Source organism: Sturnus vulgaris, chromosome W (assembly GCF_052056855.1).
Source record: "Sturnus vulgaris isolate bStuVul1 chromosome W, bStuVul1.hap1, whole genome shotgun sequence".
NCBI lineage: Eukaryota > Metazoa > Chordata > Aves > Passeriformes > Sturnidae > Sturnus > Sturnus vulgaris.
This window is the reverse complement of record NC_142282.1, coordinates 29,202,852-29,230,654: the sequence shown is the minus strand read 5'-3', so window position 1 is coordinate 29,230,654 and position 27,803 is coordinate 29,202,852. Positions and strand designations below refer to the sequence as shown.

At 46.3% G+C, this 27,803-nt stretch overlaps 2 protein-coding genes across 2 annotated transcripts in view; both read left to right on the top strand.

Annotated features, from left to right (window-relative positions):
• The first annotated feature begins 4,355 nt into the window (after positions 1 to 4,355).
• LOC148220093 (endogenous retrovirus group K member 7 Gag polyprotein-like) lies at positions 4,356 to 6,462 on the top strand. Its single transcript, XM_088155777.1, is given in 4 exon segments — positions 4,356 to 4,589; positions 5,187 to 5,383; positions 5,385 to 6,279; positions 6,442 to 6,462. Coding segments are annotated over 4 exon segments (1,347 nt in total).
• A 3,445-nt stretch (positions 6,463 to 9,907) lies between these two features.
• The window catches only part of LOC148220092 (syncytin-2-like), a 118,184-nt gene continuing 100,288 nt past the window's right edge, over positions 9,908 to 27,803 (top strand). The window contains exons 1-2 of the mRNA XM_088155776.1: positions 9,908 to 9,926; positions 10,601 to 11,320. Coding sequence (XP_088011902.1) covers positions 9,908 to 9,926; positions 10,601 to 11,320 — 739 coding nt within the window. The remainder of the gene's footprint in view (positions 9,927 to 10,600; positions 11,321 to 27,803) is intronic.

Genomic DNA, 27,803 nt, shown 5'->3' with positions numbered 1-27,803 from the left:
GACTACTGAGGTAGAGGGAATGAGACTATTAATGGCTTTGAAAACTGACGTAGGATTAGGAACACCGTTATTACAAGAAAAAGAATAACAAAAATTAACATAATTGTTTTGACTATAGATGTCCACCACCCTGTGAGCCCCCAGCCTTTGAACAGTCCATGGAACCAATCTTCAGATTCTTGCTTCACTGTTCCAATCAAGTTGTTCATGTTTCGGAGGGCAGCATGGATGTTAGGAGCTTTTGAGGTCAGGTCCATACAGCACAGTCCTTCAAATTCCTGGCACTCATGTCTGTGCAGAAGCAAGAGAAAATCTATAGCAGCACGATTTTGTAGTGTGGCCTGTCCGGTTTGCTGTTGCTGCTGTGGACAGACATATGTTTTTTTGTTGGAGCGTCTGTGCCAGGGTCACCCCGATGTTCTGACGTGGCTGAGGGACGATCCAGGCAGCTGCCAGACTGTTCAGTGTTAACAGGAAGACAGCTTGGATGGGCTTCATCACAGGAGTGAGAGAAGAGAAGCTTTTCTCTAGAAGAAAAGACAAACATTATAAAACCTATTAAAAGTCTCTATCTGCCGGAATGCCACCCTCTATGAGGATTTCTTTTCCTTTTTTCCGGCGGCATCTTCTTTTTGAAGCCATAGCTACCTGCTCCTCGTTATCCTCAGTTGGAGCAGGATGTTTGGGAACATACGGTTTCACCCACTTTTGGGGAATCCACCGAGGGCCTGAGGGAGTGGATACGCACGCATAGCCACGCCCCCAGGTAACAAGCTCATAGGGACCTTTGATTTCCCAGGTTTCTGGGTCCCTAATCAAAACTGGAGGATGTTGGGATAACTTGAATTGTTTACTACTGTTAAAGTGACGTACCACAGGTGGACTCATGTTTTCAAATGAACAATTTAGGAAATTGATAGTAAACATGGCCTTGCAGAGCTTCTGCTGTGGAGACATCCACGCAGTTGAACTGCTCTGTTTAGCCAAAACCTGCTTGAGTGTCTGATTAGCTCGCTCAACTACACCTTGGCCTGTGGGGGAGTGGGAGGTGCCAGTTTTATGTTCCACTCCCCACTTCTGGACGAATTCTAGGAACTCCTTGGACTTATACGCTGTGCCCTTATCAGTTTTGATTTCCCTAGGGATCCCCAATACAGAAAAGGCTTGCACTAAGTGTTGTTTGGCGTGCACTGCCCTTTCTCTTGCATGGGCAGAGGCATAGACTGCGCCTGATTATGTGTCTATGCTAACATGCACATATTTGAGGCGACCAAAGCTAGGAATGTGTGTGATGCCTGTTGGCCATACCTCACAACTGCCAAGACCTCGGGGGTTAACCCCTATGCCCATTGAGGGCATGTTGTGCAGCTGACAAGTGGGACAGGTGGCCACAATGGCTCGAGCCTGACTCCGTGTTAGCTGGAACTGACGCATTAGACCTGGTGTATTCTGGTGATACTGCTGGTGGCTCAGCTTTGCCTGTTGGAAGACGTCAAGAAAGCGTGCTTGTTCTGCTGGGGTTGCTTGTTCTGCTGGGGTTGCAAGGGAGTCTGCCTGACGGTTCCCTTCTGCAATTTCACCTGGCAAATCTGTGTGTGATCTCACAGGCATCACATAGAATGGGTGTTCTCTATGAGAATTCAAATAAATTAGTTAGGAAAGCAACCTGAAAAGCTGCTCATTTTTGATGTCTCTGAGCACTGCCTGCTCTGCCCTGAACACTACCCCCGCTACATAGGCTGAGTCTGTCACCAAGTTTATTGGCTCTGAGAACTTTTCAAAGGCTCTCACGACTGCTGCCAGTTCAGCTACCTGGGGTGATCCCTCCACATACTTAACATCAGCTTCCCAATTCTGAGTTTGAGGATCTTTCCAAATCATCACCGACTTGTGGGACGCCCCAGATGCATCCGTGAACACTGTGAGAGCTTTGAGTGGTCTCCGACTCCTCACGAGGAACGAGGTAGAATTCCTCATTAAACAGCTTGTGAGACGGGGCATGGACTGATATTTGTCCTCTGTAGCTGTCCAGGGCTAATTGGAGACTGGCATTGCTCTGGAGCAAATGCTCAAACATCTCTTTAGTCAATCTTACAGGAGAGTTCCTTCCCTCCTCAGACAGTTTAACAGGGAGGTGAATACATGTGAAGTCACAACGAGCTAGTTCATACAGTCTGATCCTTGCTTTCCGAATCAGCTGTGCTATTAACTCTTGTGGCTTAGTGATAGTTTTGGATCTTTGGTGGGAGAGGAAGACCCACTTTATGATTAAGAGTGACTCTCTCTGCTCCTTGATCCATTGGAATATTAAACCGTGTAAATGTGGCAATTTGCCTAGGATAATGAATTTGAAGGGCACCTCGGGCTGGTAACCGTGAGCTTGCCTCTGTCCTAAGGTCTTTTGTACCTTTTCGATTGCCGTCTTTGCCTCTGGGGTCAGTTCCCTGGGAGAAAGCAGCTCTCTCTCCCCATTCAATAAATTGAAGAGACGTTCTCTGTCCTCATTAGTGAGGCCTAGCCAGGGCCTAACCCACTTCAATGACCCACACAGGGAATGGAGAGCTGCTAAGGTTTTTGGATTACAATTAATTTCCAATTTCTGCGGAACAATGGTCCGTGCAGTAATTTCCAGGCCCAGGTACTTCCAAGGTGGCATCCTTTGGACTTTGTCCTCCTGCAATTCAAATCCAGCAGAGGTTAAAACTTTAACCACTAGGTCAAGTGTGTCTTGGAGTAGAGAGTTATCGGGTGCACACACTAGCACATCATCCATGTTATGAAGGATGATGGCCTCCCCTCTCTGGGCATGCACCTGGGACAGCAATGAGGCTACATACCGCTGGCAGATGGAGGGACTACATTTTAATCCCTGGGGCAAAACTCTCCAGTGGTAGCGCTTCATTGGGGCCTCTCGATTGATGGTAGGAACCGAGAAGGCGAACCTTGGGGCATCCTCTGGGTGTAGGGGAATGTGGAAGAAACAGTCTTTGATGTCTAGAACAGCCAATTGCCAATCTCTGGGATGTATTGTTGGAGAAGGCATTCCAGGTTGGAGAGACCCCATGTCCTCAATTACTTTGTTTATTTCCCGGAGGTCGTGGAGCAGCCTCCACTTGTCTTTCCCTGGTTTCTTTATCACAAAAACCGGGAAATTCCACGCACTTGTGGTCTCTTCTATGTGGCCTTTAGCCAATTGTTCCTCCACAAGCTCCTCAAGCGCCCTGAGCTTCTCCTTACTCATCGGCCACTGTGCTACCCACTTTGGGGTATCATCTAGACATTTCAACTTTTGGGTAGGGCGCCTCACAGTGGCCGCTTCTAAAAATCCCAAGGAGTTTTAGGAATAATCAATTTCACCCCCCACTGGGACATGGTGTTTCTCCCCCATAGAGGGCATTTATAATCTGTAACAAATGGACGGATGCTAGCCAATTTTCCATCCGGCCCCTCAATTTGTACAATGCTTTTTGATATTTTTGCCAATTTGAATCCTCCTACACCCTGGATTCTGCCTGCCACAGGCTGAAGTTCCCAATGTGACTGCCACATCCTTTCGGGTATGATAGTCACATCAGCACCTGTGTCCAGTACCCCCTCCACATGGAGGCGATCTGATCCACAGGTTAGGTTGCATGCCAGAGAAGGCTTGTCCTCACCCACCACTTCTGCCCAGTAGACTTCAGGTGATTTTTCATCTACTGGGACCTCCTGTGGAACGGGAATGGCCTGGGCAAGGATTTGTCCCTCAGCCAGGTAATATGGTGGTAGAGGACATCGTGCCAGGAGAATGAGGCCAGTTATGCTTCCCTTGATGATCATGGGAGCCACCTCAATCTCTAGGCGTGTGTGTGCTGTGTCCCCGACAAGAAAGTACTCTCTGTCCAGTTTCATGTGGTTTAACGTCACGTCCTGTGTACTGTTAGGGAAGTCCACTGTAATGACTGTCCAATCAGGTGACCTGAAATGAAAACCTCTGGTAGTCACAAGCCTAAAACGGCCTAGTGGCTTCCAAACCTTGTTAATTGAACATTTGATATTTTCATTGCCATGCATCCCCACACCCTCTATCCCATCCTCCCCCTTTCTGTTTATTAAGACAGAGTCCTTTGGGAGTGTGGAGCCCGCAGCCCGCTGGTGATGCCTTAATGAGACTTGCCCAAAATTAAGGAGAGACTGTTGATCGGTCTTTGCTCGTGAATTTACTGTATTGGGCTAAACGTCGTGTTTTTTTAAAAGACTCTACCGATGTTTTTAAAGCGACTACTTGGCAAGAAGTTGGGGCAGCTTTGTGGGAAGCTATACAAACTGGGAATAAGGAGGTAAAATCCTTAGCTCCTACGTACCCACAGCTGCGCATGTTAATTGAACAAATGGGTGCTGAAATTGAGCTGGAACTCGCAGCACAGACCATGGTCACTGCCGTAGCTGGTAAACTCACCCAAGAGTCTGCTACTGTCCCACCCGCGTACGTGTCAGCCCCTGAGGCCCGTGGCCCCTATGATGATTTAATACCACCCTGGGACCCTACCGATGTTCATAATGTGCCTTCCTTTGCACCCCCGGCACCTACAGCACCCTCTGCGCCCTCGGTACCTATGGCACCCCCAGTAACAATGAGCGTAGCGCCCGCTAATCCCACTAATACGGACCCCGTGTTACATCTGCCCTCACCTCCCACTTTCGACCCAGCGACTGTGCCTCTTCCCAAAGAAACAGAAATGGACACGGACGATTTACAGTCCACACTGCAAAAGCAGACCGAAACCATGCTTGAACTGTTAGGTGAAATGAAGCGGCTTGATAAGGGTTCCAAAAGTAAAACGATTCGGGAAGCATATAAAAAGGCCCATAACGCCATTCTCTCCGGCCTCAAAACTTTAGAGGAAAATTCTTTTTCTGCACCGAATACTTCTACATCTCAACGCCGACAGAACATTATCAATTTGGTTAAGGTGGGGGAGTGGGATATGCCTACTGCAAATCAATTTCTAACATCTAAAGGTTTACCCCCAATAATGCTTTCTGAAATTGAAAACACAAATGTTTCTCATTCTACAGAAAAGGAAGGGACGGGATTGTTAACTACCTTTAATGACTCTTTTCAGCGTTGGTGGAACAAAGGAGGGGAGGGAGGCTCAGGAGGCTCGGGAGGCTTGGGAGGCTCAGGGAAAGGTCCTGACTAAACTTGCATCCCCAAAGACCCTTCTTTTGACATGAATAAGAGGTGGAAAGGAGTGGTAACAAATGCTGAGTTGACGGGAGATTTTCAGTTTGTCTCAGCTCCGGTGGTGCGAGGAAGTGGTGGTAATAATGGTTGGCAGCCCTTAGACTGGCAAATGATAGCAAGGGTTCAAAAATCTGTAATGGACTACGGTGTTGATAATAAGGCGGCAAGTGGAAGCATTGCTAAAATATCAAGAACTCCTCCCTGCCGACCTTAAGGCTATGTTTGAGCTTATACTAGGACCTACTAGTTATATGTTATTTTTAACAAAGTGGCAACAAAGATTGGAGCTTAAACAATTAGATAATGTCAATTTGCCGCAAGGCGATCCTCTACGCTTTGCCACGCTAGATATGCTTATGGGAAATGGTCAATTCATCGATCCACAAAGACAGGCAATGTTAGGGGCTCGCATTTTAGCTCAAAGCAAGTCTGCTGCTTTAGAAGCTTTTAACAACTTGCCCCAAGTAGGTAAGCCTCGACAACCTTATTTACATATTCAGCAAAAGGAAGATGAATTCTTTTTGTCTTTTGTGGACAGAATTAAAGAAGGAGTAGAGGTAGCACCAGATGTCCCTCCTGATATGAAAGATACTTTAGTAAAAGAAATAGCTATGCAAAATGCAAATGCCACCTGCAAGAGATTATTAGCAGCATTACCAGCTCATATGACAATAATACAAATGATTGAACAATGTTCACGAGCCCCTTTAGAAATTGAAAAGGACAAAGCTCGAATTCATGCTGCTGCTTTAGCTGCAGCCATTACTCAAGCACACAAGCAAGGGAACGGGGACAAAGGCCCTCCCAATACATGCTATAATTGCGGTCATACCAGACATATTAGAAAGCATTGTCCTTCACGTTTGGCAAAACAACAACAAAATAACAATACGAACCTCACATCTACATCATTTGTCGGCACTTGCCGCCGATGCGAAAAGTTTGGCCACAAGGCAAATGAATGCCGATCCAAATTTAAAAAGGATGGGACACCGTTGGCGGGAAACGAGATGAGCCGCCAGGGGGGCTCTGCGAACAAAAAGAACCCCTCAGTAGCCATGGCTGTCTCTACAACATGCTCCCCGCCACAAAAAGGAGCGCTGGAGTCGATTTGGTAACTAGAGACTCCGTGACTATTTTTGATGATTCTGTTACCGTCATTGATAGTACTACCAAAGGTCCACTAGGTGGCTGTATGGCCACATTATTGCTAGGGAGATCGTCGGCCACTTTAGACAGCATTTTCGTTTTACCTGGTGTAATTGATGCTGATTATAGTGGTGTTATCAGAATAGTAGTGAAAGTCTTTTCCCCACCAATGTTCATTCCACAAGGTAGTGTAATTGCTCAACTTGTTCCTTTTCTTCCCCAGGTTCCAACAGCTACTAATTCACAAAGATCTGGTGGTTTTGGTAGTACTGGACCCTTAATTGCCTTTGCTCAAGTCATGACTAGTGATAGACCGACCCGGCAAGTAACCGTAAAATTGTATTCAGATAATATCGATGATTCCAAAATGCTTGAACATTCAATGATGCTAGACACTGGGTCAGACGTCACCATAATACCACTAACTGCTTGGCCTCAGCAGTGGCCCACTACACTCTTAAATGAGCAAATCTTAGGAGTTGCTGGAACCACCCGTACTTTACAAAGTCAGGAATTCGTAGAAATTACTGATAAAGAGGGAAACAAGGCTGTAGTAAAACCTTATGTACTAGACACTCCTCTTTGGATCCTTGGTAGAGACACACTTAGTCAATGGAATGTCATTTTAACCAACCAACATTTTCAGGGGTGGCCACTGAGCCGATAGGTGCTCGACCCACTATACAACTAACATGGAAATCTGACCAACCAGTATGGGTGGCTCAGTGGCCCATCACTAAAGATAAATTAGAGCATCTCCATTCATTAGTACAAGAACAATTAGCCTTTGGTCAATTACAACCTTCTATGAGTCCCTGGAAAACCCCCGTTTTTGTTATACAAAAAAAGTCAGGAAAATGGAGATTTTTACATGACTTAAGGGCAGTCAATAATCAAATGCACTCTTTAGGAATTCTGCAACCAGGTTTGCCATCGCCAGCTGGTTTACCAAAAAACTATCACCTGTTTATTATTGATATCAAAGATTGCTTTTTTAGCATTCCGTTGCACCCTGAAGATACCAAACGATTTGCATTTAGTGTGCCCTCCATTAATTACAGTGCACCTATGAAAAGATATGAGTGGGTGGTACTCCCTCAAGGTATGAAAAATAGTCCTACAATTTGTCAATGGTTTGTAGACCAAGCCTTACATCAATGGAGACTTAATAATCCAAATTTTCTAACATATCATTATATGGATGACATTTTAGTCGCAAGTGAATTTCCATTACCCCACTTAAAACAAAAGGAATTATTGCTAGAATTAGAAAAGTGGGGATTGAAAGTGGCAGAAAAAAAGGTGCAATTCTCCGACCCTTGGTCTTACTTGGGCTTTAAAATAACACAAGCTCGCTTTGTGCCTCAAAAGGTAACTTTACATGCAAATATTGAAACAGTCAATGATGTGCAAAAGCTTCTAGGAGACATTCAAAGCATACGTGCATGGGCAGGTATTTCAAATCAAGACTTAGATCCTTTAAGAAAATTGTTGCAAGGTTCAAAGGACATTAATGATAAAAGGGAATTAACCCAAGAAGGGAAACAAGCACTGCAAATAATTGCTAAAAAGTTGCATTGTACAACTGCTTTTAGGTTTGATCCTACCATACCAATAAACCTTTATATCATTAACTACCCTGCTGAACAAATTGCTATAATTGGGCAGGAATCATTCAAGACTTTCTTCTTATTGGAATGGGTGTTTTTAGCATGTAACCCCATTTCCTCTTTTACAAGACGTATTGATCATTTAGGATCCTTAATTCTGAAAGCACGCCAACGAGTGCGTACTGTTTTTGGAGTTGATGCATCTTCTCTTTATGTGCCCATAAATAATTTGTCTCTTTGCACTGAATGGCAATCACTATCGTATACATTCACTACAGCCACTATTGGCTTAGAACTTGATAATCATTATCCGTCACATGCCTTGTTTTCCACTAACCTCCCACTAAAAGGTCAAACATTGCGAAACTCTAAGCCAATTCCCAATGCGATCACTGTTTTTACTGATGCCAGTGGAAGGACCAAAAGGTTCGGATATGCAATATGGAAAAATGGCAACTGGGATGTCGTAGTTTACCAACATCCGGAAGGATCAGTGCAATTACTTGAACTCAAGGCTGTAACCTTAGCTTTTCAACACTTTGACTTTTAAGAAATTAATCTCGTTAGCGATTCCTTGTATGTTGCCTCTATCTTGGAAAGAATTGAGGATGCATTAATAGGTCGAATCTCAAACTCCTTAATTTATCATGAACTCATTCTTCTAGTAAATGTAATTAATATCAGGCACCATGCCTTTTTCTCAACACATATCCGCAGCCATCTCAATCTACCAGGGTTTTTATCAGAAGGAAACGCCAAAATTGACCAAATCGTATCCTCACCAGCCATTGGACTCAGTAATTTTGACCTTGCCATTGCCTCTCATGCCTTTTTTCACCAGTCAGCATTAAGCCTACAGAAGGAATTCCATCTAACAAAACGAGAGGCACGAGGTATCATAGCATGTTGTCCTGATTGTGCAAAACTACCCCCAATCCAGTTACAAGGAGTGAACCCTCGTGGTCTCCACCCTAGAACATTGTTTCAATCAGATGTCACAATCGTGCCATCATTTGGACGCTTTAAACATGTACATGTCACTGTTGATACCTGTAGCAGACTAGTATGGGCAATGCCTATGATAAACGCCAAAAGTAAGGCAACCTGCAGACACTGGTTAGAAGCTTTTGCAGTGCATGGTGTCCCACAACACATAAAAACAGATAATGGTCCTAATTATGTTAGTTCTACTTCACGTGAGTTCCTACGTAGATGGAACATTACCCATGTCACAGGAGTACCTCACAATAGTACTGGGCAAGCTATTGTAGAACGCAAACATCAAGACCTTAAACGCCTTTTCTCTGCTTTAAAAAGGGAGGGGAATGTCACCCTCTCTCCACAAGAAATCGTAGCAAAAACATTGTATGTCCACAATTGGAAAATGTGGATGGAACGCCCTGAGCTAAAAACCCAAATGTTGCCCATTACACTGCATTTTTGCAAGGATGAATCTTTGACTGTTCATAAGATACAAGTATCTGTATGGGAACCCCAATCACAACAATGGACTGGTCCCCACCAATTATTGACATGGGGACAGGGTTATGCTTGTGTATTAACAGGTGCTAAACCTAATTGGATCCCAGCCAAGTGGGTCAAGCCTTGGATATCAAAGATTGGGGAAACTGGAGAAGACAAGGAGCCAAATTCAACGGTGGAAGAATAGAGTGCAAGATCTCATCCCGATCCTAATCATTATTCTCAAGGAACCAATAAGAACACACCCTAATATCCCCGACTTTCCAGATGTGATTGATTTGCATAGACTAGTACAGAAATATCTTAGGTCTAGAATACAAGAAGTATTATTTCCTCGTTGCAGTTGTGTAGTATGGAAATTAGGAACTTTCTTATGTGGAAATTGTAAAAGGGAGTATAACTCCAGTGATATTTATACTTGCTTTTATGGATGTAATGCATGTCAGGAACGCCAATCAGTAAGACCTTTAGAATCACTTAGAAAGTGGTTAAAACTGCCTGACTTAACTGTTAGTGAAGCTATAAGCTTATTTGAATCAATAGAAGAAAGGAATTTAGCATTGCATGCGTGGTATATTTTAAATTATACAAAAATAGTTGAGACAGCTTGCTGTACTATTATTATATCTAGCCAATATACTGTTGCCTTCAAAATCCATAGCAATAATGATGCTAATTAAGCTACTAACACTATGTTTGACTCTTACCCAGTGCTTTTCGCAATCAATCACCCTCCCTCAAGAGAACTTCTGGATCGCTTGGGCCAACAAAACTGGTAACACAAATTTTTGTTTACATCTTAGTGCAGCCACTGACCCATTTAAAACTTGCCTCATTGGGTCACCGGTACAACCACAAGAAATCACTATAGCCCCCCCTATCAATTGCTCAGAAGTAAAAAACAACAGTCACTGCCTGGCAAAAATAATCAAATCTCTAAATACAACCCTGCCATGGGATCCTCAAGAGTTAAATTTACTAGACAGCCGAAAAGCAAATCACTCCGGATGTGTGTATTTTGGGCAGACTAGTTGGAACATTAACGAATCTAAAAAACACGTCTGGCTAACCCCTCGTAAGTTTTACAATAGTAGTGAACATTGTGGATCATCCCCCTATGGGTGGGGTTCAGGTCATATTCACTTAGACATTTCTAAGCCCCTTTCCCTACCTCAAGGCCTATATTTAATCTGTGGAGATAGAGCCTGGCAAGGAATACCTCATCATGCTTATGGGGGTCCTTGTTACCTTGGCAAGTTATCTTTAATGCTACCCTCTTATAATCATTTGATTGCCTGGAACATTTCCAAAAATCGAAGGGAAAAACGACAAGTCTCGGAATTAGATGATAAATGCAATGATGAAGTGGAACTATGGAGTAGAACCGCTCGATTTTTTGCAGCGTTACTACCCCCAGTGGGAACAACACAAGCGCTAACTGAGATCCAACACCTAGCGTGCTGGACAGCTAAACAGGCCAATGTCACTACACAAGTTCTGTCCCAAATGGCTCAAGATATGAGTAGTCTCCGACAAGCTATTCTTCAAAACAGAGCAGCTATTGATTACCTTTTGTTGGCCCAAAGTAAAGGCTGTGAAGATTTTGAAGGAATGTGTTGTTTTAACTTGTCCGATCATAGTGATTCAATCCAGAAGCAGCTAGAATGGCTTCAAGATCACGCTAAGAAGATTACTGTCAATCACAACCCCCTTGATGACGGGTTAATGTCTTTTGGGATTTCTGCATGGGTAAAATATATCCTTAAGATAGGAATTATTGTTGTACTAATTGTAGTAATTGTGTTATGTATGGGACCTTGCATCATCCAGGGTTTTTCCTTTCAAATTCGACGTATGGCCAATGCTGTTCTTGAAAAGAAAGGGGGAGATGTTGGCGGCCTAGTAGGAGCTCTGGCTCTGCAGCCTGTCTATAGAAAACTACCTTAGTTATGTTAAAGGGCTGTTCAAGGTTACCGTGTCCTTGGCGTGACTATAGGAGAAAAACAAAATCATAAATTTTAACGTTGAGATAAGCAAGAACAAAGGAAAAGACATCTGGGGAAGCAAGATCCTGTTTAGTTGACATACCATGTCCACTTCAAAGAGTATCTTACGCAATAACTAGACTGTAGAAAGATAGATCTTAGATGAACCAATAGAATTACTATAAACATATATACGTGTCCTGATTTAGGGCAAATTTGGGAGGAAACCTCTGAATGAGGTCCCTCGGGAAAAAGGAAAAGGAAAAAAAAATTGGAGAGAAGTGGAAAAAAAAGAACTGTTTATTCAACAGGCAACACACCTCCCAGCGCAACAATGAACAATATCACACAGCAAAACCTCTCGCCGTTCCGAGGAGATGGCAGATTTAGAAGAGTTCTTTCCGTGGGCTGCCTGGCTCACTCAGTCTGCTCTCAGTCCCTCTGGTGCTGGGGAATGCTGCGGCCCAGGCCAGGCCCGGTGGGCCACAGGTGTGAGCTCCCGGTGCTCTTCTGGGTTTTCAGTCCAAAGCAGGTTCAAACAGTTCCAGGAAAACAGAAAAAAAAATGGGAAAAAAAAAACAACAACAAAAAAACAATCCAGGGGGCTTCTCTGCCTCAGCTAGCCAAAAAACTAACCAAGAGCAAAGGAGAGCTCTCTCTCGCTGTCCACCGCAGACAACACAGTCTGAGAGCAGGAATGCGGGGGAGCCAGTGCAGTCTCTGATAACAAACTCTGCACTTCTTCTTCCCCCCTCTGCACTTTCACTCCTGGAACCAGTCTTAAAGTTGAAGAATTTAATATTCAACACCAACAGAACAGACAATTTGGGGATATAGGCATCATACAGTCACCCCAAGACAATACGTCTTTTGTGTAACCAATCGTACTCTTTGTAACAAACTCTAAGTAACCACTGAAAACGTATAAAAATCATCTCTTTGTTAAAAATAAAGACTCTGCTCTTTGCATTTATATTGAGTGCCTGTTATTGATTCCTGTTCTCCAGCATGAAGACCCCAGCAAACACTGCTTTACATAAGAGGTCAAATTACTGTCTTCCATGTTAGTTCTGCACTGGGCTCAGTGGAGCCTTTCTGGTTTATTGGCCTTTGACTTGGACATAAAGCTGAGTCTTGATTCAAGAAAAATCAGTATTCACACTTGTTTTCATTTACACGGACATTGGCTTGGTCTCCTAAACAAAGAGAATGATGGGGAATTTATGTAGGTGTTCAGATAGGTAACATTCTCTTTCCGCAACCTGGCATTGTATTTTCACTTGGTCTGTTACCTCTGGATTTGTTTTAACGGCTCAAATTATTAGGAAGAGTATCAAAGCTCCAGCTCTAACCACAGTCCCACTGCGAGGTGTGTGAAGGTATGTGCATCTGCCCCTCAGGTCCATACTGCTCTTCTAATGTGCCTCAGATCGAGCAGGTAGGAAAGACTGTTGCATTTCCTAGATGCATTGTAAATGGTACATTCCGTGACCCCTGCTATGCCCTGTAGCTTGGTCCCTCTCCCCTTCTGGCCATACAGGGCTGGCTGGGATCCAATTTCTCCCAGACCCCCTTTTCAGATCCTAGAAAAGATCTGTGCCCCCTGACCTCTGTCTCTTTTACTCTTGCTCCCTCTTTTCCTCGCTACCCACAAGAAATAAACCCTGTAACTTCATCAGGGAAAAGAGCCTCTTTTGTTATCTAATTTACATCCATGAGGCAAGGGCCCCGGGAGCCATCACCCTAACACCTGAGCTAGACCGGAGGAAGGGCGAAGAACCCCATTTTAGGGCTGAGAAAAAGCCTCAGTTGACGCCCTAAGTGAATGGTCTCTACAGAGCACCCCACGTTCGGCTGTGACTCCTATTTTTGGGATTCAAGAAGCCTTGGAGCTGATAAACTAGCTTAAATTTCTTTTAGCTGCATTTTGTGCAGTTCGAAGACTTTTAAGCACGAACCGGGAGCCTGTCAGAAGCCCAGGCAGATCGGTTCTGGACATAGACTCACTACAGTTACTCAGACGTCTCTGCCTGCAAGAAAAAAAAAGGTGAGTGGAAGCCTCCTTTTGCGGCGTTTGGGTTCCTGGAGCTCCGCGTGGGGGTCTCACTGGTGGCATTTGGCTGGCACGGAACAGCTCTCGAGGAGAGAGACGGCGCGGGCGTGTGCTAGGTGTGCGCACGACTCAGTGTGCCTGAGCCCACGTTGTGTGGTGCGCGGAGTGGGGGGGCTGGACGCAGTCACCCAGGCGCAGCGGCAGGCAGGCAGATTTGATCGGTTTCAAAGGGGTGGCACGGAGGGTTTTTTTGCGGTTTTTTGCTGTTTTTGCGGGTTTTTGCGGCTGGGTCGGTCCCTACAGCTCTGCGGGCGCCACGTGGGTTTTACCAACAGAAACAGCGAAATTAACATCGGGTCGGCATCCAGTAAAGCCTGAAAACCGTAGTGTACCTGGCACGTTTTAACAACTAACTCTCTTCCTGTGTTTTTAACTGTAGTGGGGTAGATATAGTGGCAAATTGTTAAACATCATGGGCTTACAGCAATCTGCCTTACAAAAGAGTATAAGAAACCAACTAAGGGAAATATTAAGTTCAGGAAATGTTTTAATATCTAAGAAAAAATTAGCCCGTTTTGCCAGCTGGCTGTCTGTTGAAAAATCTGACCTTGAATTGCAAAATATGAATTCGATTTCATTTTGGGATGAAATAGGGGATTTATTAAATTTAAAAGTGGAAAATGGAGATAAAACAGTTTCTGTATTCCTCCTGATTTTCTTACAAATTCGGAAACTTGATTCAGACAGAAAACAGCAGAGAGCAGCAGCAAAACGGTTCAGACTCACCTTCCCTTTTCCCAAAACCCTATAACCCGGACCTGGAGGGGACCCACGGGTCTCCCTGGGGGGTGCAGGGCTCCCAGCACTGCTCTGGCTGCTCTGAGTCCCTGGGTCCTCCCCGGTATCCCGGTTCTGACAATTTTTCCAAAATTGCCAGCACTCCTTCCTTGTTCCCTGCCCCTCTGGGCAACAGCCACTTGGCTACGCCTGAAGGTGTCGGGGTCCCAGATAGCTCTGGCCATGCGATACAGCCCATAGGGGGGGTCCCAAATGGTGGCAGCCACGTGTTTCCTCCTTCATTCTGAAATCCCCTTCACCCTCCAGTCCCTGCCCCTAAGCCTGTCCCCTCCCATAAGCCATCCCCGCCCTCGGCTCCACTGTCCCCTCCCCCCTCCAAGACCCCGCCCTGCACATCACCCCGCGACCCCGCCCACATGTGTTGCAACCCTGGATCCCACCACCCCTGCCCCGCTCCAGTTTCACATTCCTTCCCTCCAAGCTGCTGTGGGGTGGGGGAGGGCAGTGGAGCCCCTGCCGAGTTCAGTGCCGGTGGGGGTGGGGGTGGGGAGGGGTCAGCTCATAGCCCCTGCGGGACGGATGGTGTCCCCTTGGTGGGGGGGGAGTGGGCAGCCCCCCGGTCCGGGTGGGGGGGGATGCCCAGCCGTGAAAGTCAACACCAGGGAACAGAGTTTATACCATCAGTTGCTCCTGTAGTTTATCTTGGTAAGAGAAACGGAAAAAGAAGTTATCAACCTTTCTCCTAACAAGATAAAAAAGGAAATTTGTAAAGTACAAAGAGAATTTGGTAGAAATAGTGAAATCTTTAAAGGCATGATGAGAGCCACCTTTAACTCGAACTGGTTCCATATGATATCAAAGAGCTTTTCCAATGTCTGTTAACTCTTTCAGAATATGATCTATGGGAAAGCCTGTGGAAAAGATCTTTGAAAGTGCTTTTATTACTAGAGCTTTTGAAAAGCTCCGATGATGTAAAAGATGCTGAAAATAATGACATAACATATGAACACCTATGTGGGGAAAAGGATGGGCATTGCCCCGAAAGCCAAACCAGAGTACTATCCAAGTCTGTCCTGGATAAAATATGCAATGTTGCAGGAAAGGCTTTTAATCAATTACCAACAGTCAATACTAAAGGCAGTTATGTTAACATTAAACAGTTTGATTCTGAGAATTTCTTACAGTTTGTGGACCGCCTTCGTGTGCAAGTGGAAAGACAGGTGTCTGATCCAGTGGTACAAGCTGAATTAATTAAAGAGATGGCTCAGAGGAATGCTAACGATACCTGCAATAGGGTTATTCTTGCCGTTCCCCTAGAGCCAGCACCTAGCTTAGCATAGATGATAGAAGCCTGCGTCAGGAAAGCAGAACTGCTCAGTGGACACGAGAGAAATCCAGGTCTGGCACAGCCAAAGACCACGGCAACTGTAACACCAGAAGCCAAGAAGCAACCAATGTCATCAGAGCAGCTGCAGCACATCATCTGCTTCCAGTGCAAGCAGCCAGGACACTTCGCCAGAGACTGTCCACACAACCAGAAACAGAAGAAGACCAACAAACAAAAAAACTAACTTTACAGCGCATACCCGCCATTAACACCATAGCGCGCTCGGCTATAAATACTGCGGGCCCCACACTCGCAAAACACTCTCTCTTAATAAACACAAAGGGGGAGGATGGGATAGAGGGTGTGGGGATGCATGGCAATGAAAATATTAAATGTTCAATTAACAAGGTTTGGTAGCCACTAGGCCGTTTTAGGCTTGTGACTACCAAAGGTTTTCATTTCAGGTCACCTGATTGGACAGTCATTACAGTGGACTTACCTAACAGTACACAGGACGTGATGTTAAACCACATGAAACTGGATAGTGAGTGCTTTGTTGTCGGGTACACAGCACATGCACCCCCAGAGATTGAGGTAGCTCACATGACCATCAAGGGAAGCATAACTGGCCTCATTCTCCTGGCACGATGTCCTCTACCACCATATTACCTGGCTGAGGGACAAATCCTTGCCCAGGCATTTCCTGTTCCAGCGGAGTTCCCAGTAGATGGAAAAACACCTGAAGTCTACTGGGCAGAAGTGGTGGGTGAGGACAAACCTTCTCTGGCATGCAACCTAACCCGTGGATGAGATCACCTCCATGTGGAGGGGGTACTGGACACAGGAGCTGATGTGACTATCATACCTGAAAGGATATGGCCGTCACATTGGGAACTTCAGCCTGTGGCAGGCAGAATCCAAGGTGTAGGAGGATTCAAACTGGCAAAAATATCAAAAAGCATTGTACAAATTGAGGGGCCGGATGGAAAATTGGCTAGCATCCGTCCATTTATTACAGACTATAAATGCCCTCTATGTGGAAGAGACACCATGTTCCAGTGGGGGGTGAAATTAATTATTCCTAAAACTTCTCGGGATTTTTAGAAGCGGCCACTGTGGGGCGCCCTACCCAAAAGTTGAAATGGCTAGATGATACCCCAAAGTGGGTAGCACAGTGGCCGATGAGTAAGGAGAAGCTCAGGGCGCTTGAGGAGCTTGTGGAGGAACAACTGGCTAAAGGCCACATAGAAGAGACCACAAGTGCGTGGAATTTCCCGGTTTTTGTGATAAAGAAATCAGGGAAAGACAAGTGGAGGCTGCTGCACGACCTCCGGGAAATAAACAAAGTAATTGAAGACATGGGGTCTCGCCAACCTGGAATGCCTTCTCCAACAATGCTTCCCAGAGATTGGCAATTGGCTGTTCTAGACATCAAGGACTGTTTCTTTCACATTCCCCTACACCCAGAGGATGCCCCACGGTTCGCCTTCTCGGTTCCTACCATCAATCGAGAGGCCCCAATGAAGCACTACCAGTGGAGAGTTCTTCCACAGGGAATGAAATGTAGTCCCTCCATCTGCCAGTCGTATGTGGCCTCATTGCTGTCCCAGGTGTGTGCCCAGAGAGGGGAGGCCATCATCCTTCATTACATGGATGATGTGCTAGTGTGTGCACCCGATAACTCTCTACTCCAAGACACACTTGACCTAGTGGTTAAAGTTTTAACCTCTGCTGGATTTGAATTGCAGGAGGACAAAGTCCAAAGGATGCCACCTTGGAAGTACGTGGGCCTGGAAATTACTGCACGGACCATTGTTCCGCAGAAATTGGAAATTAATTGTAATCCAAAAACCTTAGCAGATCTCCATTCCCTGTGTGGGTCACTGAATTGGGTTATGCCCTGGCTAGGCCTCACTAATGAGGACAGAGAACGTCTCTTCAATTTATTGAATGGGGAGAGAGAGCTGCTTTCTCCCAGGGAACTGACCCCAGAGTCAAAGACGGCAATCGAAAAGGTTCAAAAGACTTTAGGACAGAGGCAAGCTCACCGTTACCAGCCCGAGCTGCCCTTCAAATTCATTGTCCTAGGAAAACTGCCACACTTACACGGGTTAATATTCCTATGGATCAAGGAGCAGAGAGAGTCACTCTTAATCATAGAGTGGGTCTTCCCCTCCCACCAGAGATCCAAAACTATCACTAAGCCACAAGAGTTAATAGCACAGCTGATTCGGAAAGCAAGGATCAGACTGTATGAACTAGCTGGCTGTGACTTCACATGTATTCACCTCCCTGTTAAACTGTCTGAGGAGGGAAAGAACTCTCCTGACAAATTGACTAAAGAGATGTTTGAGCACTTGCTCCAGAGCCATGCCAGTCTCCAATTAGCCCTGGACAGCTACAGAGGACAAATATCAGTCCATGCCCCGTCTCACAAGCTGTTCAATGAGGAATTCCACCTCATTCCTCATGAGGAGTCGGGGACCACTCAAAGCTCTCACAGTGTTCACGGATGCATCTGGTGCATCCCACAAGTCGGTGATGACTTGGAGAGATCCTCAGACTCAGCATTGGGAAGCTGATGTTGAGTTTGTGGAAGGGTCACCCCAGGTAGCTGAATTGGCAGCAGTCGTGAGAGCCTTTGAAAAGTTCTCAGAGCCAATAAACTTGGTGACAGACTCAGCCTATGTAGCGGGGGTAGTGTTCAGGGCAGAGCAGGCAGTGCTCAGAGACATCAAAAATGAGCAGCTTTTCAGGTTGTTTTCCAAACTAATTTATTTGATTTATCATAGAGAACACCCATTCTATGTGATGCATGTGAGATCACACACAGATTTGCCAGGCGAAATTGCAGAAGGGAACCGTCAGGCAGACTCCCTTGCAACCCCAGCAGAGCAAGCAACCCCAGCAGAACAAGCACGCCTTCCTGACATCTTCCAACAGACAAAGCTGAGCCACCAGCAGTATCACCAAAATACACCAGGTCTAATGCATTAGTTCCAGCTAACACGGAGTCAGGCTCGAGCCCTTGTGGCCTCCGTTCCCAACTGTCAGCTGCACACCATGCCCTCAATAGGCATGGGGGTTAACCCCCGAGGTCTTGGCAGTTGTGAATTATGGCAGACAGACATCACACACATTCCTAATTTGGTCGCCTCAAATATGTGCATGTTAGCATTGACCCGTATTCAGGCGCAGTCTATGCCTCTGCCCATGCAGGAGAAAGGGCGGTGCGCGCTAAACAACACCTAGTGCAAGCCTTTTCAGTGTTGGGGATCCCTAAGGAAATCAAAACTGATCTGGGCGCTGCGTATAAGTCCAAGGAGTTCCTGGAATTCGTCCAGCAGTGGGGTGTGGAACATCAAACTGGCACCTCCCACTCCCCCACAGGCCAAGGTGTAGTTGAGCGAGCTAATCAGACACTCAAGCAGGTTTTGGCTAAACAGAGCAGTTCAACTGCGTGGATGTCTCCACAGCAGAAGCTCTGCAAAGCCATGTTTACTATCAATTTCCTAAATTGTTCATTTGAAAACATGAGTCCACCTGTGGTACGTCACTTTAACAATGGTAAACAATTCAAGTTATCCCAACATCCTCCAGTTTTGATTAGGGACCCAGAAACCTGGGAAATCAAAGGTCCCTATGAGCTTGTTACCTGGGGGCGTGGCTATGCATGTGTATCCACTCCCTCAGGCCCTCGGTGGATTCCCCAAAAGTGGGTGAAACCGTTTGTTCCCAAACATCCTGCTCCAACTGAGGAGAACGAGGAGCAGGTAGCAGTGGCTTCAAAAAGAAGACGCCGCTGGAAAAAAGGAAAAGAAATCCTCATAGAAGGTGGCATTCCGGCAAATAGAGACTTTTAATAGGTTTGATAATGTTTGTTTTTCCTTCTAGAGAAATGCTTCTCTTCTCTCAGTCCCGTGATGAACCCCATCCAAGCTGTTTTCCTGCTAACACTGAACAGTCTAGCAGCTGCATGGATCGTCCCTCAGCCACGTCAGAACATCTGGGTGACCCTGGCACAGACGCTCCAACAGAAAAACATACGTCTGTCCACGGCAGGCCACACTACAAAATCGTGCTGCTATAGATTTTCTCTTGCTACTACACGGACATGAGTGCCAGGAATTTGAAGGACTTTGCTGTATGGACCTGACCTCGAGAGCTCCTAACATCCATGCTGCCCTCCGAAACATGAACAACTTAATCGGAACAGTGAAGCAAGAATCTGAAGATTGGTTCAATGGACTGTTCAAAGGCTGGGGACTCACAGGGTGGTGGACATCTATAGTCAAAACAATTATGTTAATTTTTGTTATTCTTTTTCTTGTAATAATGGCATTCGGGATCCTACGTCACTTAGTTTTCAAGGCTATTCATAGTCTAATTCCCTCTATCTCAGTAGTCAATCACATAGAAATGAAAGACTTGAAACAATCTAACCCTCCCGCCAGCTACAAGTGGTGGGCAAAATCGTAATTTGAATGATACCAATATACTTCTTTCAACTTTGTTAAACAAAAAACGGGGAGATGTTGCGTTTCCTAGATACATTGTAAATGGTACATCCCGTGACCCCTGCTGTGCCCTATATCTTGGTCCCTCTCCCCTCCGGGCCACACAGAGCTGGCTGAGATTCAATTTCTCCCCGTCCCCCCTTTCCAGACCCTAGAAAAGTTCAGTACCCCCTGGCCTCCCCCTCTTTTTCCCCCCACTCTCTTCCCCCGCGCTTTTTTCCCGTCCTCTTGCCCCCGCTCCTTTTTTCCCCCGCTCTCTTACCCACCTCTTTCCCCGACTTTTCTCTCTTCCCCTGTGCTCTTTTCCCCCACGCTCTTACCCTGTTCTTCCCCCGCTTTTCTCTCTCTTCCCCCGCTCTTTTCCCTTCCCTTTTCACTCACTACCCACGAGAAATAAACCTGTAACTTTATTAGGGGAAAGAGCCTCTTTTGATATCTTAACTACGTCCCTGTGGCTAGGGCCCAGGGGAATTTCACCCTAACACCTGAGCTAGACCGGAGGAAGGGTGAAAGACCCTGTTTTGGGCCGAGAAAAAGCCTTACACATGGGGTCTCTCCAACCTGGAATGCCTTCTCCAACAATGCTTCCTAAAGATTGGCAATTGGCTGTTCTAGACATCAAGGACTGTTTCTTCCACATTCCCCTACACCCAGAGGATGCCCCACGGTTCGCCTTCTCGGTTCCTACCATCAATCGAGAAAGCCCCAATGAAGCCCTAGCACTGAAAAGTTTTGCCCCAGGGATTAAAATGTAGTCCCTCCATCTGCCAGTGGCATGTGGCCTCATTGCTCTCCCAGGTGTGTGCCCAGAGAGGGGAGGCCATCATACTTCATTACATGGATGTTGTGCTTGTGTGTGCACCCGATAATTCTCTACTCCAAGACACACTTGACCTAGTGGTTAAAGTTTTAACCTCTGCTGGATTTGAATTGCAGGAGGACAAAGTCCAAAGGATGCCACCTTGGAAGTACGTGGGCCTGGAAATTACTGCACGGACCATTGTTCCGCAGAAATTGGAAATTAATTGTAATCCAAAAACTTTAGCAGATCTCCATTCCCTGTGTGGGTCACTGAATTGGGTTATGCCCTGGCTAGGCCTCACTAATGAGGACAGAGAACGTCTCTTCAATTTATTGAATGGGGAGAGAGAGCTGCTTTGTCCCAGGGAACTGACCCCAGAGGCAAAGACTGCAATCTAAAAGGTACAAAAGACCTTAGGCAAGAGACAAGCTCACCGTTACCAGCCCGAGCTGTCCTTCAAATTCATTGTCCTAGGAAAACTGCCACACTTACACAGGTTAATATTCCAATGGATCAAGGAGCAGAGAGAGTCACTCTTAATCATAGAGTGGGTCTTCCCCTCCCACCAGAGATCCAAAACTATCACTAAGCCACAAGAGTTAATAGCACAGCTGATTCGGAAAGCAAGGATCAGACTGTATGAACTAGCTCGTTGTGACTTCACATGTATTCACCTCCCTGTTAAACTGTCTGAGGAGGGAAAGAACTCTCCTGAAAGATTGGCTAAAGAGATGTTTGAGCACTTGCTCCAGAGAAATGCCCGTCTCCAATTAGCCCTGGACAGCTATACAGGACAAATATCAGTCCATGCCCCCTCTCACAAGCTGTTTAATGAGGAATTCCACCTCATTCCTCCTGAGAAGAAGAGTCGGAGACAACTCAAAGCTCTCACAGTGTTCACGGATGCATCTGGGGCGTCCCACAAGTTGCTGATGACTTGGAGAGATCCTCAGACTCAGCATTGGGAAGCTGATGCTGAGTTTCTGGAGGGATCACCCCAGGTAGCCGAACTGGCAGCAGTCGTGAGAGCCTTTGAAAAGTTCTCAGAGCCAATAAACTTGGTAAGAGACTCAGCCTATGTAGCAGGGATAGTGTCCCTGGCAGAGCAGGCAGAGCTCAGAGACATCAAAAATGAGCAGCTTTTCAGGTTGCTTTCCAAACTAATTTATTTGATTTCTCATAGAGAACACCCGTTCTATGTGATGCATGTGAGATCACACACAGATTTGCCAGGCGAAATTGCAGAAGTGAACCGTCAGGCAGACTCCCTTGCAACCCCACCAAAAAAGCAACCCCAGCAGAACAAGCACGCTTTCTTGACATCTTCCAACAGGCAAAGCTGAGCCACCAGCAGTATCGCCAAAATACACCAGATCTAATGCGTCAGTTCCAGCTAACACGGAGTCAGGCTCGAGCCACTGTGGCCACCTGTCCCGACTGTCAGCTGCACACCATGCCCTCAATAGGCATGGGGGTTAACCCCCGAGGTCTTAGCAGTTGGGAAGCATGGCTGACAGGCATCACACACATTCCTAGTTTTGGTCGCCTCAAATATGTGCATGTTAGCATAGACACATATTCAGGCGCAGTCTATGCCTCTGCCCATGCAGGAGAAAGGGCAGTGCACGCCAAACAACACCTAGTGCAAGCCTTTTCAGTATTGGGGATCCCTAAGGAAATCAAAACTGATCTGGGCGCTGCGTATAAGTCCAAGGAGTTCCTGGAATTCGTCCAGCAGTGGGGTGTGGAACATAAAACTGGCACCTCCCACTCCCCCAGAGGTCAAGGTGTAGTTGAGCGAGCTAATCAGACACTCAAGCAGGTTTTGGCTACACAGAGCAGTTCAACTGCGTGGATGTCTCCACAGCAGAAGCTCTGTAAAGCCATGTTTACTATCAATTTCCTGAATTGTTCATTTGAGAACATGAGTCCACCTGTGGTATGTCACTTTAACAGTGGTAAACAGTTCAAGTTATCCCAACATCATCCAGTTTTGATTAGGGACCCAGAAACCTGGGAAATTAAAGGTCCCTATGAGCTCGTTACCTGGGGACGTGGTTATGCGTGCGTACCCACTCCCTCAGGCCCTCCTTGGATTCCCCAAAAGTGGGTGAAACCGTATGTTCCCAAACATCCTGCTCCAACTGAGGGGAACGAGGAGCAGGTGGCTGTGGCTTCAAATATAAGATGCCGCCGGAAAAAAGGAAAACAATCCTCATAGAGGGTGGCATTGCGGCAGATAGAGACTTTTAACTGGTTTTATAATGTTAGTCTTTCCTTTTAGAAAAAAGCTTCTCTTCTCTCAGTCCCGTGATGAACCCCATCCAAGCTGTCTTCCTGTTAACACTGAACAGTCTGGCAGCTGCATGGATCGTCCCTCAACCACGTCAGAACATCTGGGTCACCCTGGCACAAACGCTCCAACAAGAAAACATATGTCTGTTCACAGCAGCAACAGCCAACCCTATGTCCACCTGCCTCGTAGGAATCCCATTGAAGGCTGGAGAATATTCAGCCAGTTTTGAAACACACTTGCCCAATGAAAATCGTGAGTCACACACCATTTCATCACACAAAAATCATAGACAGCAAGCTGGGGTAAGTAAGAACCCCATAGAGGAGTTGCTGCCAAGTTTGCCCAAATCAAGTCAGGAACCCCAAGAACTAGAGTTGTTACGTTCCTACCCAGCACAATATTGCATTCACTTTAGGATCTTCCCAAAACCTTCTGGCATAAAGGAATTCCACAACATAATGCAATATCGTGGGGAATTCACTGCCAAAAGGTGGTGCAATACTATAAGCCATATTGCAGCTGACACCCCAACTTATTCAAGCCCCAAAAGCCTCCCAAAGGGATTGTTCTTAATTTGTGGAGACCGGGCATGGGCAGGGATTCCTTCTCGGCTCTTAGGAGGGCCATGCACCTTCGGTCGGTTGTCCCTGTTGGCACCCAACGAAACCTTAATAAACGATTGGGCTCACAAAAACAAATCAGGTAATAAAATCCAAAAAAGAAGTGCAGACAATTTGGACCCAAACTGTGATTCTGAAATTTTCCATTGGGCCAAGTCCAAAAGAATTGCTGTGTCCCTGTTTCTTCCGTGGGTTGCAGCAACTAAAGCTCTAGGCAAATTGGGCCACCTAGAGTGTTGGGTAGTCAAACAAGCAAACTTAACATGCACCGCAATCAGCTCCCTCCTAGAAGACGAGGAAATTACCAGGCAGGCCACACTACAAAATCGTGCTGCTATAGATTTTCTCTTGCTGCTGCAGGGACATGAGTGCCAGGAATTTGAAGGACTTTGCTGTATGGACCTGACCTCGAGAGCTCCTAACATCCATGCTGCCCTCCGAAACATGAACAACTTAATCGGAACAGTGAAGCAAGAATCTGAAGATTGGTTCAATGGACTGTTCAAAGGCTGGGGACTCACAGGGTGGTGGACATCTATAGTCAAAACAATTACGTTAATTTTTGTTATTTTTTTTCTTGTAATAACGGCATTCGGGACCCTACGTCACTTAGTTTTCAAGGCCATTAATGGTCTCATTTCCTCGACCTCAGTAGTCAATCACATAGAAATGAAAAACTTAGAACAATCTCACCCTCCCACCAACTGCAAGTGGTGGGCAACATCATAATTTGAATGAAACTAATATCCTTCTTTCAACTTTGTTAAACAAAAAAACGGGGTGATGCTGCATTTCCTAGATACATTGTAATTGGTACATTCTGTGACCCCTGCTGTGCCCTATATCTTGGTCCCTCTCCCCTCCTGGCCATACAGGGCTGGCTGGGACCCAATTTCTCCCCGCCCCCCTTTCCAGACCTTAGAAAAGGTCGGTACCCCCTGGCCTCTGTCTCTTTTTCCCCTCTTTTCTTCCCCTCCCTCTTTCCCTTGCTACCCACGAGAAATAAACCCTGTAACTTCATTAGGGAAAAGAGCCTCCTTTGTTATATTATTTATGTCCATTAGGCAAGGGCCCAAGGAAACTTCACCCTAAAACCTGAGCTAGACCGGAAGAAAGGGAAAAACCCCATTTTAGGGCCAAGTAAAAGCCTCATGATGGAGTCGCCCATATTCCTTTGTCAGTTTTGCTAATTCAGTGGCAGAATATGGGATTTCTTTTGTAGAAATATTTGGTACAAAATCATCAGGACCAAGATAAGTATATTGTGTTTTAACCATAGGTCTCAACTTCGGACAGCAGTGTTCCCCAAGATTTTTCATTATAGTTAACTCCTTTTGGGGATAAATTTGATTAATGTGAACAATCTCCTTCTCTTCTGTTTCTGCGTGTGTTTCATTCTGCTTTACTTTTTTGGTACTTTCTTCTCTTGGGGCAGCCTGTAGGAAATGATTTTCATCTCGCAACAAACGGTTCTCATTCCTTTCTTGATCTAATTGTTTTTGCAGAATTTGAACAAGATTTTGCAAAGAATCTATAATTGTACTTTCATCACTAACTCTCTTACAGTGAGTTTCTATGGCTGCCGTAAGACAAGCTCCCAAAACTGAGCAGAGTATGGTTTTATTTTTGCCCAGTTTGAACTTTGATTCATGTTGCAAAGAATATATTCTACCAATCACATTCTCCAGATTAAACCAATTACTGTTCGCCCATTCCTCCCCACCTTGGGACGGTCTGGTGCTACACTTAGCTAATAGAGCATAAAATGCAGCTTTATCTGTTACGGTGGAATTCTCAGTCATTTTGTGAAGGGATAAGTAAAAACCACAACAGGGAGGTCTATTGCTTAAGTTACCACACACAACGAAACAGCTTTCGCTGTGTGCCCCCCTTCGCGGGTGAAGAGACCAAACTACTTGGGAGGCACTCCTTAGTTACAAAACACCAGGTTGTCTCTTCACTACACCAAGTATCAAAAACATCATAAAAAACAACAACAACAACAACAGTGTACCGCCTTTTGCACTAGTAGATCATCTGTGAAATTCTGTCGACAGAGCCCTCAAGCGAGTCTGGGGATGCTCCACACCAAGGTGTCTGCAGTCTGCGGGAAATCAGAAAAACCCCCCTTGCTTTCTAGACAGGCTCACCCATCCAAGGTGGCCAGCTAGGTGAGGCTGGAGTAAGACTTCCTTCCTCTGATACAGACTACAGACAACCTTGCATCCCTTCTGTCTGTCAGAATATCCTGACCGTGACGCCAATTTAGTGTCACCATCCGCTATTAATACAGAGCGGGGATCATGATGGTTCTTTTGATGTTAAAGGTAAAACAGGCAAAGTGCAGGGGACAAAATCAGTTTATTCAACAGCAGAAAATCAGTTTATTCAACAACAGCAATGCATTTCATCAAATGCCAACAACTCAGTTACGGTAAGGGGAAGAGGTATTGGAAAGAAAGTATAGGGAGAGGGGAAGGTAAGAAAGGGATGGGAAAATAGCTACCAACAGACGACACGGGCGTCCTCATGGGTCATCCGATAGACAGGTCTTCGTCAGTGGAGAGATCTCAAAGGGTCTTTCTCAGAGGGTCGCTCTTTTATAGTCCTTCTCCAAAGTGAGTGTCCTCTGGCCAAGAGGTTGGATGATTGATGGACCATTGTGTGGTGCTGCAGGAGACAGGTACAGACAAGCACTCTTCAGTTGGTGGTACAACACAAACTCTGGTTGGAATCGCTCCTTGAAAGACGAGCTAGAGCGTCTTTCCGGGTGCATTGCATTGAGTGAGAGCTCGCTGGGGACTTTGCACTCGGAGCCAAGGCAAGAGGGCGTGCTTGCCTGCAGAACTGAGGACAAGCTGTTGGGCAGAGCTGAAACTGACCACTGGAGTTCAGCACTGTCTGGACGGCAGAAGGCGAAGAACGAAGCCGCAGCGCACTTGGCTTGGGGGAGCAGTGCAGCAAAGAGCACACGAGCAGCCAAATAGCTCCTTCACAATCACTTTCACTTCTCAGTGCTCTTGCTGCTTGGAAAAGTAGCACACAGCTGTTGCACGGCAGGGCAAAAGCTGGGGCAGTGCCCTTCCTCACACCTTTGTTATGGTGTACTCCATGCAGCTAGAGTGAAGCGAGAAGGACGCGAGGAAGAAGAAGGCGTTCTTAAAGTAGCCCTCTGTCAAGCAGTGCTGAAAGGGCGCATAACACACGGCGTCTCGCTGCCCTCTCTGCTACATACTCGCCGCACCCTTTGCCTACTTGCAAAAGTTGCTACCAAAACTGAGGGGGCCAGATTGAAGAGGCAGTGCCTAGGTTCACTTTCTATTATTGCACGTAAGCCACGTCCAGCTCCTTGCTTCAGTCTGTATTTCCCATCTCCGCGGCATTTACCGTGGTGCTCTCCGCAACTCGGCGCCTAGACGTGACCGCCAATGTTTCCACAGCGGGCTGCAAGGGAACCAAGGAGCAGCACAAGCAGCAGTGCTTCAGCTTGCTCCTTTCGACTGCTAAGGGCACTTGGGAAGGCAAGCGAGAGGCAGCCACCTTCCTCTCATAGTAGCCTGTAACGTGGTGCACACAAGCACGGTACTTGTGCTTCTTCGTTCACCTCCCTCGCCCACGCCTGGCGCCCCTTTCACTCCCCGGCGGCCAGAAGCCGCTGAAGCGGCGCCACACAGCCAGCAGTGTGCCGGCAGCCAAGCGCTCGAGAACGCTGCTTCTGCCCAAGCCCGCCTAGGGCGTGCACCTTTGTTCTCAGAGCTCCGTGCAACAGTCTGCCTCTCTCGCAGTTCGAATGGAAAACGAAAGCTTTTCGCCTACACCCTTCACAGAGATCTGTTGCCAGGACGTGAAGGTCTTGTGGCCGGAGCTCGCCCCCGCAGCGAGGAAGCTGCTATTAGCACCGCATTGCAGGGGCACATCTCGCTCCTTGACTACCTGC